Below are 18,434 nucleotides of genomic sequence, written 5' to 3'. Positions count from 1 at the left end.
GAAAGTATAATTTTCTTTTAAAAAAATTTATGGGGGCTCACAGCTTAATATTTTTAGTCACAGAAGCTTTGAACTTGGACTTTTTGGGTTTTGGTTTTTGTTTTCTTCTTTTTTGTTTTTTTGTTTTGTTTTGTTTTGTTTTGTTTTTCAAGACAAGGTTTCTCTGTGTGGAGCTTGGTTGTCCTGGAACTCGATCTGTAGACCAGGCTGGCCTCAAACTCAGTGATCTTCCTGTCTCTACCTCTGAGTGCTGGGACAAAGGTGTCTGCCACCACTGCCCAGTTGAACTTGGGCTTTTTGTTTGGTAGATCTTGTTTTTATTTTGAATTTGGACTTCCAAGAAGCACTAGGACAGGAGAGACATGTTGGGTCTTGGGAATAGGGGGATGTCATCTGCACCTTGAGATGAACATGAGGCTTTTCATCATGCAGGGATGTTGTGACAGTTTGCTTTGGTTTTGTTTGTTGGTTGGTTTGGTTTGGGTTTTTTTGTTTGTTTGTTTGATTTTTGTTTTTTTTTTATTTCTCTAAGGCCCCAGTGAGGAAGGCTAGGTCCTCAGGTGGTACTATTGGGAGTTGGTGGCATAATCTTTAGGGGGTGTGGCCAACGGAAGTTCCGGCCACAGGGAGTGTATCCTCAAAGCTCACAGTGGAGCCCTAGCCTCCCCCTCATCCTACTTTGCTTTCCTGCTACAAACTGGGAAGAATTACTCTGCCATGTGCCCCCACCATTGTACCCACACCCCACCAGGGGCCTGAAAGCCCTGGAACCCCCATGGAGGGGTACTCACGGAAGCATTTTCTGCTTATACATGGTTGCCATGGGTCCTTTCTGGTGGTGACAGAAGCTGATGGTCACCCTCACTGTCTCACATTGGTATCACAGGACCAGACATCAGAGTCTGGTCACTGTCTGGGAAGCCGGGTGCTAAAGAGAGTCACAAATCTGCAGAACGACTCTGAACTCACTAACTATGCTCATGGGTTCACGTGAGAGCGTTTATTACACTTTTAATTTAACAGCTTTTTAAAAAATTCTGTATTTTAATTTCTAGCTCAGCAAATAACCTTAAGTGCAACCCACAGAGAAGCACTTCAGGGTCCTCAGCAATGCTGGGTCCTAGGGCCCTGGGAGCTTGAGAGATGCTGCTGGAATGGACAGTGGCTTTCTTGGCCTATGGTCTCTGCTTGGATGGACAGCGGATGACATCACCCTCCCTCTATTGTGGCTTCTGATGCCCCGCCCCCAGCCATACTCAGAGGCACTCCTCAGCAGCACCTCCCGGGGCAGCACCCTGATCTCAGAAGTCCTAGCTAGGCACTTCAGGCTCAGTATGTTTCCCTGCTTCTGAAGAGACAACCCTGTCCACTGGCTTTGGAAGTGGCAAGCCCAAGGCACACGGGATGTTTAAATTTAGTGAATTAAGAGAAACATTCTTCACTCTATGAGAAGTCATTCTCACACTCTCAGACTATATGTACCACAAGAGCAGATGTATCCACCCCAACCACAGACTGTTCCAAAAGATGTCATTTTCCTCCTCAAAATGTGGAACTATGGTACTCACGTGGGTAATGGGGGTTTTGTGTTTTGATTAAGATGCCATGAAGTTAAAATCCATGTCACTCAGGATTGTCCGGGTGACATAACAGCTGTCCTTATGAGAAGAAAGCCGAGGAAATTTACATACTCAGGTCACCATGGGAAGACGGAAGAGAGAGTGGCAGGCCCTGGCCTTAGAGATTGCAGTGATATGGCTACAAGCCATGGAATGCAGACAGCCACCAGATCAGAAAGAGACATGCACTGACTATCCTAGAGACTGTGGGGGGCACAGCTATACACTGATGTCAGCCAGGCTTGGCCGCTGGTGGACACCTCTGTGCTCTTCTGCTAGTTCCATATGGCTACCAGGGACAACAGCCAGAGCACCTCCTGGACCTTGGCTCTGCGTTACAGTTTCCAGGTGACCAGGACCAGCAGGGATCATCTCCCTTCACCATGAACATCGAGAGCCAGCCAGGTCCCATATGGGGGGGGGGGGGGTTTGAGAGCCCAGCAGGACACAACCAGGCCCAAAGTCAGGGTTGTCTAGGGGTGAGACAAGAGTCTCTCCCCCTCCACCTATGCTGCACCCTACCCTGGGAACACAGAACCACAGTGAAGAATCTCATCTGGCTTCCATCCTCAGAGGTGCCAGGAACACATCAGCCCCATTGGGGGTGTTGGGAGGGCTTCCTGGTAGAGTGATGTTCAAGTGGGCACTTATGAGTGTGCAGGAGTTGAACCCCATCAAAGCAAGATCCCCCATAGGGTGAAGGGTTTGGGGTGGCTGCAAAGGAGGACTTGAGGTGCAGCAAGGCTGGTTCTTCTGAGACATCTGCCCTGTTGGCCTCCCGCATCCCGTGGCTCATGACCCTTCCATATTTGCAGCCAGCATTCCGGAAGCTCCCCTCCTGGCTCTGTTGTGGTTGTTAGTTTTCAATCTCTTCTGACCTGCCTCTCATCAGTGCAGACCCACCTGGGTAACCCAGAATCACGTCCCCACGGCGAGGTCCTCATTTAGTCACATCTGAACACTCCCTCTGCCCATGTAAAGCTGACACAGTGACAACTTCTAAGAATTAGGACAGGGGGCCCTCCGGGAACCAGTATCCAGCCCTCACATTATCTAAGGAGGAGCGCATCAGAGAGGGTCAGTAGCAACCCTGGGTTGCACAGCAGCCGGGACCTGACCTGAGTCTTCAGCAGGGACCTCCACGGGTTCAGAGGCAAGGAGGGAGGTGATGCTGTGATAGAGCTCGAAGGCTCTGTGATCGTGTGGAGCTGGGGCAGGCCAGAACTTGAGTGGAAAGTCGGCAGAGTCCAGAGAAATGGTTGGAGGGGCGGGGCGAAGGTAAGCAGGGTTAGCAGTGAAGACAGAGGAGCTAGCGAATGAAGACTTCCAGAACATTTGGGACAGCTCTGCGCTCGAGTGGGACAGACTTTGATTCCTGGAACAGAGGAAGCCTCACCCCGGCTGAGGCTAGACCCAGAAACACGAGGTGGCAGCAGCCTCCAGGTGACCCCTCCCCACCTCTTCCCCTCGTTTTCCTCTTCCTTCTCTCCCTCTTCCTCCGCCTCCTCCATTTCCGTCCCCCTTCTGTCTCCCTCCTCTTCTTCCCTCTCCCCCTCCCTTCCTTCTTCCTCTTCCCTTTCCTCTCCTCCCCCTCCTCCCATGTCCTCCCCCCCACCTCCTCTAACTCTTTCGCCTGTCCCCTCCCCCTCCTCCCTTCTCCCAGCACACTGCCCTGCATCCCTGGGAGAGTTTTGCTCACCTCACCCAGGACAGTGTGGGATTTAAGCTCTCCCAACCAGCCCTGTTCCTAGGGGAGTCACTGTCTAGGAGAAAGACCTCAGCTTCTTCATGGGACTCTGAGGACATTAATATGTTCCCAGCAGGCTGCAGAAGAATCAAGCCCATCCCCCATCACCCCTGGCGATGCCCACCGACCCTGAGGCTCCCTCCTGCCTCTCCCCCAACATTCTCTCCCGCCAGCTTCCCAGGGTCCCCTCCTAGTGAACCAACAGCACCACCCCCCTTCTGTGCCCACTCAGAACTGAAGCCAAGACCATGAAGGACAAAGAACTGGAAAGTCACAAGTAATCTTGGTGACAGTGAAGTCCTTGGGGCTCTGCTCTTGTGCCTACTAAAGCACCAATGGGGGAGTCGGGACACAGGCTTGAAGGTGTCATTTGCCATGTCAGATCCTGGGGACACTGAAGTCCCAGAGAATCGTGTTTTCTGAGTGGCAGAGGAGCCAAGTATGAAGCAGGACCAGCTGCCCCCATTCACTCTTCAGGGCAGGTGTCAGGGAACCAGCTCCCTATCAGGAACACTCTAAGAGGCTTCGAGGCTCTGGGAAGGAGTCTGAGGCTCGCCTTGCCCTGAGGACGGAATCCTGCAGGGACAGTGGCTTCTCTTCCTGCATGCTGACTGGAATCACACTGCCCCCCTCACTATCCCTCCCTGCTCCTGTGTCTGAAGATCCCAAGGCCCAGAAAGCTCAACTCAGGAGACATGACTCAACACACCACACAGGCCTCTGCCTCTGAGGATGCTCCACCTGGGCACTCCCTAGAGATCAGCGGTGTAAACAGATCTGCGGTGGTGCTGGGCTGAGAAGTGGCAAAAAGAAAGGCACACCATTAAGTGGGCATAAGAGGTAAGCTGACTTCAAGAAAACGGCGACTTTGGGTGTCCCCAAGTGGTGTGGGGTGTTTCAGATGTCCCTACACTCCTAATTCCAAGTATCTACCGGGTCTTGAAGAATCCCCAAAAGCTGGTGTAATGCCAGGCAGCAGTGGCACATGCCTTTAATCCTAGCACTTGGGAGGCAGAGCCAGGTGGATCTCTGTGAGTTTGAGACCAGCCTGGCCTACAGAGCAGGATCCAGGACAGGCACCAAAACTACACAGAGAAACCCTGTCTCAAACAAACAAACAAACAAACAAACAAACAAAAAAGCTGGTGCTAGCTCTGCTCACAGGTGGGTAAACTGAGGCAAAGGGTAGTTGGAGGAACATACCTAACAAGGGGTCCTGGAACCCCACTGTGCCAAGGGGCCCCTATGCTCTTCACTGACTACAGACTACCCTCAGATGGGGAACTCTTCAGCCAGGGAGCAGGTGGCATGAGACCCCCCAATAGCATCCATAGAGTACCTGCTTGAGACACGCATGTTCACCACCAGCCAAAAGACCCCAGGTAGAGAGCATCCAGGACCAGACCCTTTACTGAGCCAAACAGCAAAAATAAGGGTCTTAGAATGAAATCCCCCCTCCCACCTGCCCTAATTCTTCCCACGGAGCCAAAAGGCAGTCACTGTGCATGCAACTCAGGTGCCTCTTCCCTGTCAGACTGTCAGTACTTCCGCATCAGAACCCTAACCCTAACCAAACCTGAAGGCCAAAATACTTCCCCAGAAGGGAACATGGTAAAAACACCAGATGAGGAAGACCAGCAGGCACATTTACCTGAAACGATGTCAGCCTCAGAAGCCGACTTCCTGGCCAGGCAGGACCACGTACTCCATGGTGCCCCTGTTCTTACATACAGGTACGCTAAGGCACAAGGTGGGGCAAGAGCTAGCCCAAAGCTGCACCAAGGGAGACCCTGGCAGGGCAGGGCTGTGGGAACCAGAAGAGAAGTAGGCATTGTAACTGCCTCCTTCAAGTGGATAGTGGACTCTGGAGGGCCAAGGCCCTGCATGCATGCTGGGGGTATCTGAGGCAGGAGTCAGAGCTGTGTTATTGAAGGGACCGGGAGTCCAGATGACTTTTAGGGAGGCATGTGAGCTACACGTGGTAAGAATCCCTCTCTTGGGATCAGAGCTGTCCAAGTGTGGATCAATGACCGCAGGGGGAAACTTCACAGAAGGCAGAGGAGGCTGCTGGAGATGTATGCCAGCAAACCCTGTACCTGGGAAGTTGGAGCAAGACTCCCTGGCTCAGGTGAGAAGACAGGCATGCAAATCCCTCTAAGAAGCTCTGAGGTAATGCCCCTGTGCACACAAAGCACTCATTCATATCACCAAGCAACAGAAACTGCCCCAGCTGATGGCCAGGGCACACAGGTGGAGAAGGACCAGACACAATCCTCTCCATTAGGGCGACACAGGGCAGCTGGGCCCCTTGGGGTTCAAATTCCAGCCCCCTTCACTAACCAATCCTGTGACCCCAGGTAACTGCTGGGACATGCAAGGCCTCAGTTTCCCTCTGTGTAAGGGAACCCCAGCACTAGGCCTGTGAGGTATGAGGAGGATACAGGAGAAAGCAGATCCTCAGTCTGGCCCAGGGCCCCGAGGAAGTGCCCCCATGAGCATGGCTGCTGAGGTGACATACAAGCCTGTCTGTCCTGCCTGGGTGCTGCGGATACCCTAGAAGCCCTGAGCTGTGTGGTGGTGGAAACATTCCTGGAGTAAACAGAGATGAGACACTCCAGTTACCCTGCCAGGGACCAGCAGCCTTGGGGCTCTCCGCAGCAATTTAGTTGAAGCCCAGCATGCTCAAAGCAGCCTAGAAGCCCCCATCACAGCACATGATAGTGGCTAAATCCAAGAGCTGACACTGCCTGTCACAGTGTCTTCCTGCAGTGGCTGTTTTACCTGCTCTTTGAGGCGCTGCCAGGAAGCTGGCAATGGTACCAAGTGCCTAGCACCCTGTCTCCCAAGACCCTGATACATGATCCGGGAAATACAGAGGACGGCAAGAAGCCAGCCCAGGAGGCCCAGCTCCAGGGCAGGTCCCACCACACCTCCGATGAGGCTGGTACAGCCCCAGGAAAGCACAAGGAAGGATACAAGGAGCCCGTGCATAGGACAGCCGCAGACTCTAAAGCAGGTGGGCATGAGGCCAGCATCCCTGAGTCCCAACAGCTGCCAGTGTCAGCAACTGTGGCCTGGCCTGGCCCTGAGATTAGGCCGTGGCCCCTTTTAAAGGGCCAGTGACAGGACAGGGCCTTCCTCAGGGCTAACCCTCTTCCCTCTGGCCAGTTCAGAGCTCTCCAGTGTTGGGCAGGGTAATTTAGGAACACTCAAAGGGTCACAGGACACTCCCTTTCCTGGGATATCAGAATGGATTTCCCAAGCGTTCATCAGCTTCAAATCTAATTCTAGAAAACACCAAACTACCTCATTATCAGAAACTTAATTTGGGGTAGCTAGCTTAGGAATTAACCTTGACCATCACAGGAAATAAAGTCAGAGTTTGGGGATACAGAGCATAAGGAATCAGAGAATATCAGTCCAGTTCATGGTCCTTAGAGTCCTGACCAAATGTGACGCCTAAGCCGGGCGGTGGTGGCGCACGCCTTTAATCCCAGCACTCGGGAGGCAGAGGCAGGCGGATCTCTGTGAGTTCGAGGCTAGCCTGGGATACCAAGTGAGTTCCAGGAAAGGCGCAAAGCTACACAGAGAAACCCTGTCTCGAAAAACCAAAAAAAAAAAAAAAAAAAAAAAAAAAAACAAATGTGACGCCTGACACATTTCAGGGTTAGGGGGATTCATCTCTGTTGTACCTTACCCACAGTGGAATTGTTAGGAGAGATGGGACCCAGTGTCTGCCTGTACTTGGCTCCACCTAGCCATGGACAATGAGGTGTCCGCTTGTGCTCTGTGCAAAGGGCAATGACTCCTACAGAATGGAACATCCCATTTCTCTGCAATCATGGGTTTCCAAACCCATGTAAACCATCCCCAGAATCAAAACAACACTGTTTCCTGCTTTGGACTCTATATCCCATTACAAAGAAGAGCGGGCAGTAACGCCACCTCAGACATGCTGGCCTTTCTTCCTTGTGTGGGAATGCTGAGTTCACATGTGATATGCAGTTTCACCATCCACTGTTTATTGATTTTATTTTATGTGTACAAGTGTTTTGTCTGCATGGATTTGTGTGCATCAGCTGCGCACCTGGTGTCTGAGGAGGCCAGAGGGCCATCAGATCCCCCTGGAGATGGAGTTACAGAAGGGTGTGAGCCACCATGTAGGTGCTGGGAATCAAACCCTTGTCCTCTGGAAGAGCAACCAGTGCTCTTAACTATCCAGCCATCTCTCCAGCTCCGCTCTGCTGCCTTTGTTTGTTTGTTTGTTTGGTTGGTTGGTTGGTTGGTTGGTTGGTTGGTTGGTTTTTTGAGATAGGGTTTCTCAGTGTAGTTTTGATACCTGTCCTGGATCTCACTCTGTAGCTTTTTAATGAAAGTGGTTTTCTTAAACATTTTCCGCTAACACTGAGAGGTCATCATATCCTCTGTTAATGCCTCCCACACCCACCTAGGATGCAAGTTTCAAGAAACTGATAGTTTCCTCACGTTTTCGTTTGCTGCAAAGTCTCAGAACTGGAGCAGCGCAGGCATAGAGTAGGCACCTAGTAAATATTCCCAGGATGAAGGCATGATGTCTGGTATCTTTGTTCCCCACTGTGGCTGGTGACCTGCTCTGGTATGTTAGTGGTACCCAGGCAGACAGCTTGTGGCCACACACTGCCCACTCCTGGGATAGGAGGAGCGAGTGCCACATTCCAAGTGTGTTAGATAGATGTACCAAATACTCTCCTTGACCCTGGATGGGTGCTGGTCCCTCTCCAGGCTTCATTGTCCTGCGTGGGGGTGGGCACATCCGGAGCATCCTTGGGTCCCTTCCAGCTGTTTACACAGAAGCCATGGAGGCTCCCATGCCTCCACCTGTTCTGAGCTGAATTCACACAGTATAGTCCTGACCCCAGCACCTTAGACTGTGGCTGTATGTGGAGAAGAGGCTTTGACAGAGGTCATGAAGATGGAATGAGGTCACTCTCATGCCCTCATCCAATCAGCACAGTGTTCTTAGAAGAGGAAGACAACAGGACACAGACACACTGAGGGACAAATCTGTGAGGACATAGGGAGGGCATGCTGTCTACAAGCCAAGGAGAGAGAATCAGTCTGCTGATGCCTTAATCTTGACTGTTTGGGCTCCAGCATTGTCCAAAAATAAATTTCCCCATAAAGCCCCTTGTCTGTGGCACCTAGTTATGATATCAAATACACACAGACACAGACATGCACATGCACATGCCTGCACATCTTTACCTCAGCTCAGCCAGGTCTACAGCTACCTCCAGGGACATCTAGGCTTAGCAAGTACACAGGCCTTACTCAAGACCCAGTGCCTGTTGGCAGAGCCAGCACAGGATCCATCATGTCCACTCCTGGTTCAGATGTCTTCCTAGCCCCCTTATCCCACTGTGGTCACATGGGCTGCAATGCAAAGAAGCGACCTCTGCTCCCAAGACCACCTTACAGTCTCACTGTGTGAAGGCTGGCTCTGCACACATCACTATAGAGATTCCTCCAACAGCTGGGGAAACTGAGACACAGAGAACTGCACGGCTAGTATGTTGGATTCAGATCAAGTCCTGTCTGCCGTGGAGCATCATCTCCTTCCTCTACCTTGTTGCAGTGTTCTGTACGGTTTTCCTGGCCACTTGAGATCAACAGGCAGCCACAGCCAGGGTGGCATCCACAGGCCTCAGTGTCACACCAGAACCAGCATGGAGAAGCACTGTGCTGTCAGACCCCAGCAGTGCCCTCTCTATCCTCACCACAACTGGGAAGGAACTTCTAGCCTAGGAGGTTGTACAGGTTGCCAGGCACTCCCATCACCTGCCCATCTGGACATGGTCAGGACCAGTATTGCTCCATGAAACCTGTCTGCTCCAGGTTCCAGGTTCCCGGGGAGGCACAGGGGAGTCTTTCCCTGTTGTCAATGAAAGCTCCTGAGCTGCCAGTCATACACAGCAGCCACACGATAGAACCCATGGGCCTCTGTCCACTCTCCTCCACTGTAAGTGAGGGTGACTCACCACTGTGCATACAATAGGCTACTCAGAGCCAAGACGTAAGAGACAGGTGGGCCAGACAACACTTGAGCTCCATTTCCAAGAGGAACCCAGGGGACCCAGCCACGACAATGGCCATCCACACTCCTGAGGGGCTGCTGTGCATAGGGTTTTCCTGCTTAGAGGGGAACTAAAGTTCCAGACGAGCAAGCCAAGACTGGGAAGATGTCCCAGGGCCAAGACTACCAGGCACACACCATAGCTCAGAACCTAGTCTCCTTGCCATGACAACCCCAGCCCTCCTCCCCCAGGGACAAAAAGTACAAATGTAGGGAGTGGGCACCTGTGCTCCCTCTGAGGGCTCCTGATTACGGGAGGACCAGAAGTATCAATTATAGTCTGAAAGCATGAAATTACCCTACATGCACCCAGCCATTACCTCCACCGCCATTAGATAAATGTCTGGAGGGCCTGCCAAGTCTGAGGATGCCCTCCCCATCCGCCCCCAGGTAACAGGTTGGCCATCTCAGGAGGGATCCCGCTTCCCATGCCACTTGCTTAGTTACTCCCAACAGCCACTGCGGAAGTTCCTCCTTCCTTGGCTAGGAGGGAGAAGGGACAGTCTCCTGGGAGGAGGTACTCCAGGCTGAGAGCCCACAGTGAGCTGTCCCCAAGCTCATTCCCTCCCTGTCCACCTTCTCCCAGAGGAAGCAGCTGTACCTATTGGTTTACTCAACATAGCCAAGGGCTACACTGCTGTCAGTAGCAACTTGGGCTTGGAAGGAAGCATGCTGGAATCAAGGAGCCCTGGGTTCAAATCTCTATCACTTGCCAGAGCTCAAGTCATTGAAGTCTGGCCATAGCTCCTGAAAATGGAGGCCTGCCCCTCTCTGCTGGGGAATGCAAGGATCAGCCCTCCCCACAGGCTACATTCATGAGGATGTCAGATGGGTGCATCCTGAGGTGATGTGCAGACGCTACCGCGTCTGAGCCAAAGCCTTCCAGCTCTAGATCTCAGTTTCTCTCTGAGCACAGGCGCTGCTGGATTGCAGGGACCTGGGATTTTCCAGCATCGCACAGAGGCTGTCAGATCCCTGTGGGTGGGTGCGGCGGGAGAGGCAGGGCTGAGACGCTCAGGACTGAGGAGCTGGAAGGACAACGCGCACAGACAGCGCCGGGACTGACACACATAGAGGCTCTGGCACTCAGATCTGCAGCGGCGAAGCCCGGGCGCTCAGGGTCTGCCAGACGCCACCACCCAGTCGCTGCGGGAACCGCGCAAGGGCGGAGTCCCCTGCTGCAAAGCTCCGCCTGTCATCACACCTCTCTCCACGGTTAGGACTGCGGTGACCTAGGGCCCCTTAACAGGACCCAAGTCCCTTTACTGAAGCAACCTGGAACCCCCACGAGAAGCGAGGAGTGGCGCCTGCCAGACATCCCTGCGCAGCTACCCTAGCTGGCACTGTGGGTGGGAATCCTGGCGCAAGCCACGAAGCTCCACGACCCGGGCTCAGGGGCAGGGGCTGAGGGCCGGCCTTTCTGGGCTGCAAACCCTGGAGCAAAAGTTGGGTGGAGCCGCTGGGCTCAGGGCTCTGCACTGCAGGTGCAGCCTGATTGCCACCCAGTCCTCAAGACTCTGCCAGGGCTGCAGCTCTGTGCCGGCGGATCCCCAGTCGTAGCACTCACCTGCACTCATGTCAGCGGCAGCTCCTAGTAGGGCAGTCCCCGCGCTGCGACAGCCCGACAACTGGGCCCGCAGGTGCGGCGCTCGCACGATCCTCCGCGCGCCCGCGGCCAGAGGCTCGAAGCACAGTACCCTCTGCCCGCAGCGCCACCGCAGCTCGGGGCTCCCGCCCCGCCCCCTCGCCCCGCCCCGCCCCTCAGCTAGGCCCCGCCCCTTGTCGAGCCCCGGGAGGGTCGCACCCTGGGAAGTGTAGGCGCCGCGCCCCCTCAGCCCGCCTGCGTGCCACCGCAGTTGGACGTGAGGACTACAAATCCCAGCAGGCTGTGCGGTGCGCGCAGGCGCAGGCTGGAGGCAGCTCAGGTGCCCTCTTGCACCTGCTTCTGGAGCTCTGCAGAGCTGTCAACACAATCTAAGCGAGACCAGGGGACTGTGGCTCATCTCAGTATCGGGATCGCGAAGAGGGAAGAGCAGGGAAAAGCGATCTTGGAGTAACTCTCCTGGAGTGATGGGAGGCCTTGGAACCAGATCTTCCCTTCCAAGTGCACAGAAAGGGGGAAACTGAGGCGGGGCGGGGAGGGGGTGGATAGAGGAGGGGAAGCAGACCAGGAGCTGTCTTTAATGACACACACACCCAGGGCGAGGTCCTAACGGGTTGGGATCCCGGCGCAGGTGTCCAGACTTCAGGGCTAAGCTGTTGGCCACCTCGCCTTACGCGCCAGGCGTCAGTCTTACGGCTCGGCTGACGCTGGGCGGTGCACACTGAGGAGACGCTGGCACGTCCTGCCCTCTCGCCATCCTGCCCACACGGTGACCGATCCCCTTGTGACGTCAGGCGTCCAGAGCAGGGCGTGGAAACACACATTGAAAGGAGAGTCTGCATAGGGAGGCGCAGGTGGATTCTGCCGTGCGCAGGTGGTGACAACAGGTGGGCACAAGAGGCTGAGAGGAGACAGGCTAGAGAGAGGAAAGAGCACGGATGCGCAGAGCCCAGAGTGGGAGCATGCAGGACCAGGCAAGCATGGAGAGGCACAGGCCAGGGGCGTTTGGCCCGGGTCAGGGCTGTTCGAAGTAGTACTGAGGCGAGAGCAGAAATTCCTCCCCACAAAGAGCAGGACTAACTCTGGGATCTCTTGCCCAGAAAACCAAATCACCCATGAAGTTGATAACCAAGGTAGGGCTGAACCAGCTGCAACTTATCCTTGCACAGAACCCTGCCGGGCTGGATTTGACTTGTATCAAATCAGTCTATTTGAATAGATTACATCTAGACTTCTGAGTCTGCAGGGCTGTAACCCATGGGTGACCTCAGCCACTTGCTTTCTCTCGGTGCCTCAGTTTCCTCACCTTTCCAGTCACAATGACTACTGCCCTTGGGTTAAATTAGTAATACAAGGAAAACTGTTCAAAGCTGCTAGCCTAGAGCCAATGCTAAATAAACAAAAGTCAAGATGACAGTGGTTTTGACCAAGGGGTAGATGTGGGCCATCACCCCCTCAAAGGATGGCCCAGTCTCACAGGGATCCATTCATGATTTCGGTCAACAATGACTAGGGAAAATCAAGTCCCATGATTCACTGTTGACATGGCCCACTGCTGCTGTTTGAGCTACCTGCCTGGAGAGGGCGCCAGAGGCTTCAAAGAGGACACAGGAAGCGCTCTGCATCCTTAACAGGCAGAACGAGCCCTCTCACTGACCACTGAGACTGGGGGCAGACCCACATCAGATGTGGGAGACACATCCTTGAATATCCAGCCTCCAGACCCATAAGCCAAACAGACCTCTAGTTTTAATAACCTACCTGGCTCAGGTGTGTTGTCACAGCAACAGAATATGGCCTAAGAGAGGACGTTCAACTTGGCGAGTCTCTCTTTCTGGAAAACCCTCGAGGGAGGAGAGCTTTTCTAGGCACCAGGGCACCAGGGGAAGGATGGGTGTGGCCCAACTCCTGGGTCGGCTGGCAACTTCAGGATGCATCACGGTCTGTGCCCTTTCAGCGAGGATCCGTCTGTACACTGCTGCCTCTTATGAGAGCTGCCTTCTTTGGGATTAGAAAACATTTAAAGACAAGAGCATCCACACTCCCCTGTGTTCTGACCCAGTGTTCTGCTAACTTGGAGCCTGGGCTCTGGACAGATCTCTTGTGTTATCAGGCCTAGATGTTGGAGCTGCTAGACCACTCAAAATCATGCCCGAAGCCAGTAAAGAAGGAGGCAGGGTGCACAGGAGACAGGACTGTCACAGCCCTCAATGGACCACAGGGACATCCAAGGGTGCTATGTCACTTCTACCCTTAGGAGAGTAGCCTAACCATTGACTATGGGTGTAGGTTACTGTGGGATGAGGCACAGAAGAAATAGACAGCTCCTGACCTGTGGCCTAGTTAGTTCTGAGTGTCAGGACCAGTCACTGCTTTCTCTTGGGCAGCAGGTTATAAACTTGAGTGTGTTCCGGGAGGTGTGAAGATAAGAGATGAGGGAAACAAGTGAAGTTGATGCTTACATCTGAATCCCACAGTGCACCTGACGAGCTCAGCCTGTCCTGCCATGTCTTGAAGGAAGGTTCTTCAGGGTTGGGGCTTATGAGGCTTCCAGAGACACATGACCTATGGCTATGATGAGGGCTCTTTCTTTTTCCATCAGTGCCCAGAGGACAAGCCCAAGCCCCCCGCCATGCTGCATGGCCTTTGCATTGCTTCAAAATGAAGAGCATTTGCTTTGAAAGTATTCACTTCCTTTTTCGGACATGAGGTTCCCAGAAATATGAAAGGTGGAGCCCCAAGTGTCAGCCACATGGAGACAGCAGGTAGGGTGATGTCAGATGTGTAGAGAGTGAGACAGGAGAGCAGAGGGGCCCCAGTGGCAGCCAGAGTTGGACGGACCTCACATGGGGCTCGGCTGAGGGTGTAGAATGGAGGATGGGTGTGAAACTGTACCCAAGGGGTCAAGCCAGGCAAGGAAGTCACAGCCAGGGCTGCTGTGCCTCTGTGTCAACTCTATAGTTTAGATGAATTGTCTCAAGGGTCCTATCATAACCATTGTCACCACTACCATTTTACAGATGGAGAAACTGAGGCATTCGCTATTACTAAGTGTACTGTTAGAATGTACCCAGACCTTTTTGGAAAGAATGAGCCATGGGTCATTGGTGCTGTGCCCTCCTGAATCTGTCATTGCCTACAAAGGACATAAGAATCTAAGAGCCATACATGAAGTAAATGGTCAAAACAGGAGTCCTGTCCCACTGGACCACACCTTATGCTCTCCTCTGGCTCACAGGAATGCCCACTCATATGGAAAGCACAGGCTAACCCTCTGGGCTCTAGTTAAGCTTCCTCCTTGTAGCAGACTCTCTTGAGCCCTGCTAACTCAGTGCCTTCCATGCTCAGGGCCTTGCTGATCACTACCATGTCACTCCAGAGCCTCAACTTCCATCTCCTGCCTGATTTCATCACCAGCATCAGAACTGCCGGGTGACGTTAAGCCTTCCTCATCTTAGTGTCCATGGTGCACCTCCTGGTCTCTAGAGACCCCTGGGGTCTCTAGCCCAGAGGAAAAGGGGCCACTGAACTGTGGGGTCAATGTGTTCCCCACATTGCCACTCCATTGCCACCGCACTACATAAAAGAAAGAGGCCAGAACTGCCCAGCCCCTTCTAGCCTCCTGCCCCTCTCCCTGGGTCTGAGGAAGTTTCCCTTAACGTGATTCTGGGGGCGGGGGGTACCACAAGGCAGCCAGGCTCACCTGGGACCTGGTCTAGAAAGGTATGGGTCAGGAAATGCAGCAGTGCTGAGTTCTCTTCTGTGAGAGAGCCATAGCAGAGGGAGACCTGCTCTCCAGCAGAAGGACCAGCCTGAGCTGTGGCCCCCACACGGAGCTGAAGCATTGATCTGCTTCACAGCCCAGGAGACAAACAAATGAAATAGGATGTCATTGTGGGCCTTTCCAACCACTCAATAATTTAAAGCCAGGCCATGGGAAACCAGGCGAGAGGCCAGCAGCCAACTCATTGCTCTATCAAAGGCATCCCCCACAGCCGGGCGGTGGTGATGCACACCTTTAATCCCAGCACTCGGGAAGCAGAGGCAGGTGGATTTCTGTGAGTTTGAGGCTGTCCTGGTCTACACAGCAAGTTCCAGGACAGCCAAGGCTACACAGAGAAACCCTGTCTTGAAAAACAAAAACGAACAAACAAAAAAGCAGTCACCATACCAGAGAGCTGCCCAGTCAGCAGTGGCTCACCTGAGTTCTTCCTGCAGAACGGAACAAGGGAAGGATGCAGAGAGGATGGCCATCAGCCCAGACTGTTCCTATTTCCCATTGCTGCTGATGTGAAGGGATGTGTAGATGCAACAGTGTGTCTTCCATCACTGAGTAATCATGGCACACGGTTGATCGGAGAGTCAGAAAGACACAGAGCATAAGGTTACTTTTGAGAAATAACACACACGAGGCCCCCAACTGCTAGCCACTGGATGAACTGGACTCATGCAGCAGAAGCAGAGGAAGAGTTAGGAGCATGTGGGAGGGGGCACATAGCAAGCCCTGGATGAAATGGCCAGTGAGGGCTGCGTAACAGATGCCATGAGCTGTGTGGAAGGTGGCTTGAGCCCCTCAGAAATGTGTCTTCTCCTAAACCTAGAAGATGGAAGTTCAAGGCCAGGGTGGCCAGAGGGTTGCCATTTCTGAGGCTGCTTTGTTCTGGGCCCCTTCCCTTGGCATATCAAGAGCACCCCTTCTTCTTCATGCTCTGCTCTTCCTCTGCGCATCTCCACCCACATCTCCCCTTCTTGTAAGGATCCAGATGTGCTGGGTGGAGGCCCATCCTAGTTACCTTAACTCTGACATCCTCAACAACCTCGTCACGTGTTGTGATGGCTGATACAGATTGTCAACTTGAGAGGGTCTAAAGCCACCTCAGCCCCTGTGTGTGAGAGGGAGTTTATAGTAGTATGACTGAGGTGGCAAGAACCACCCTGAATGTGGGCAGTGCCATGAGCAGTGCTGGACTGAATAGACAAGGAGCGAGGGAGCTGAGGACTGCCAGCCGTTTCTCTCTGCCTCCTGGTGGTGGACACAGTGTGACCAGTTGCCTTGAGCTCTTTCTCCATGCGTTTCCACCATGATGGATTGTATCCCTTGAACTGGGAACCACAATAAACCTGCCTCCCCTAAATTGCTGTTTGGGGGTAGGTACAGGTGGATGTACAACACGTGCATCTGGAGGTCAGAGGATGACCTCAGGTGTCAGTCTTAAGGTGTCTTCCTTCTCTTCAGACAGTATCTCTTACCATCCTAGAGCAGTGATTCTCAGCCTTCCAGATGCTGTCACCTTTTTATACAGTTCCTCATGTTGTGGTGACCCCCAACCATAAAATTATTATCAATGTTATTCCATAACTGTAATGTTGCTGTTGCAAACCTTAATGTAGATATCTATTCTCTAACGATCTTAGGTGACCCCTGTGAAAGGGTCAGCTGACCCTCAAAGGGGTCACAACCCACAGGTTAAAAACCACTGTGCTAGAACCTTGCTACATCGTCCTGGTCCATGAGCGTCCAGGGATCCACCTGTCTCCATCCTTCATCACACCGTCGCCGGCATTCTCAGCATGCACCACCACAACCAGCTTTTTCCATGGGTTCTGGAGGTCTGAACTCAGCTCCTCATCTTGTGAGGCAAGCCCTTTGCTGACGGAATCATCTCCCCAGCCTGTAGGTGGCTTTGGTCAGCTAGTCTTGTCACAGCAACAAGAGAAATAACTAATGACATGTTGAGGTTCTGATAGCTAGACTTCCAGTGTGTGAGCTTCGGGGAGGCATGAGTCAGACACAACTCAGTGCACAGTCATGCCAGCATGAGATAGCTCACTTCCTGTTGAGAGGGGATCGTGGAACGGGACACCCAGGCCATGCTCTGTGAGGAGCTAACTGTGGTCCTGGCCTGAGTCATGGAGACAGAGAAGAGACACTAGGCTATGAGAGAGGAGACTACAGGTTGCCCAGAAAGTGTGTCTACATTGAACCCTGGCACAACCTGCAGGCTGAGGACTCACCACAAGGCCAACACTTGCCCTGAAGCACTGCAGAGCCTCTAAGGCAGTGTTTCCCAACCTGTGAGTCACAACTCATCGGGTGTCCAACGACTGTTTCACAGGGAAGAGCCCATTGGAAAACACAGGTATTTACATTGCGATTCATAACAATAGCAAAACTACAGTTATGGAAAACATTGATAATAATTTTATGGTTGGGGGTCACCACAACATGAGGAACTGTGTAAAGGCTTGCAGCGTTAGGAAGGTTGAGAACCACTGCTCTAAGGCTTTGAGCAGGTAGAATGAGGCCAACTCTGACTAAGAAATGTTGACCTAGATGCCCGTCAACTGAAGAATGGATTAAGAAAATGTGGTACATATACACAATGGAGTACTTACTACTCAGCAGAGAAAAACAATGACAGCATGAAATTTGCAGGCAAATGGATGGAACTAGAAAATATCATCCTGAGTGAGGTAACCCAAACCCAGGAGGACAAACATGGTATGTACTCACTCATAAGTGGACACTAGATATAAAGCAAAGAACAATCAGACTGCAACCCACAGAACCAGGGAGGCTACATAGCAGGGGGGACCCTAGGATGACTGTGGCTTATAATAAGTTTTGGTTTTACTCAATCACTGGGCAAGCCTCAGTGAAACATTTCACTATTAGGATAAGAATTTGTACTGTATCAAGCTGATAACAGAAAAAAAAAGAGCCAGCCACACCCACTGTGGTACCTGCACATCTCCCATTCACCTGAGGGCCACTCGTCTGCTGTCTGCTCTACCCAGCTCAATTGCTTTATCATACCCTGGGAACCCTGTGTGGCTCTGCAGAGTGGACACATTTCCACATTTATCTGACTTGCTGTCTCAGCAGTTCCCAGTAGGCTCCCATTTCCCCTTCTCTTCTGATCCTCTCTCATCCTTGTCATTGGGTTCTCCAGCCCTGATCCCTCTCTTTACTCTGCCCCCTTACTTGGGCAAACACACTGAACCCATCCATCCGTCCATACTTCCACTATCCACCCATCCATCTATCCATCCACCCAGCTATCTAATCTGCTGTGGATTATGCTCATTGTTAATAATAAAAAAAACTGATTGGCTGGCTGATAGCAGGGCAAGAAGAGATTGGGTAAGACAGCCTGATGCAGAGAGAATGATGGGAGGAAGAAGGAAGGATTCAGGAGAGTCGAGGGAGATGCAAGTCAGCCACTGGGCAAGCAGAATGTGTAGAAAATAAGTAACAAGCCATGAGCCACATGGCAAAGCATAAAGAGAAATATGGATTAATTTAAGTGTAAGAGTTAGCTAGTAACAAGCCTGAGCTATCAGCAGAGCATT

The 18,434-nt window shown here is 52.6% G+C and overlaps 1 protein-coding gene across 1 annotated transcript in view; it reads right to left on the bottom strand.

Annotated features, from left to right (window-relative positions):
• Ablim2 (actin binding LIM protein family member 2) overlaps window positions 1–11,184 on the bottom strand; it is a 127,412-nt gene extending 116,228 nt beyond the window's left edge. The window contains exon 1 of the mRNA XM_059275756.1: window positions 11,046–11,184. Within this exon, the coding sequence (XP_059131739.1) occupies window positions 11,046–11,055 (10 nt within the window). The 5' untranslated portion in view covers window positions 11,056–11,184. The remainder of the gene's footprint in view (window positions 1–11,045) is intronic.
• Window positions 11,185–18,434: the final 7,250 nt, after the last annotated feature.

The sequence above is a fragment of the Peromyscus eremicus genome, chromosome 10 (assembly GCF_949786415.1).
Source record: "Peromyscus eremicus chromosome 10, PerEre_H2_v1, whole genome shotgun sequence".
In the NCBI taxonomy this organism is placed as follows: Eukaryota; Metazoa; Chordata; class Mammalia; order Rodentia; family Cricetidae; genus Peromyscus; species Peromyscus eremicus.
This window is presented reverse-complemented; position numbering and strand designations above follow the sequence as displayed.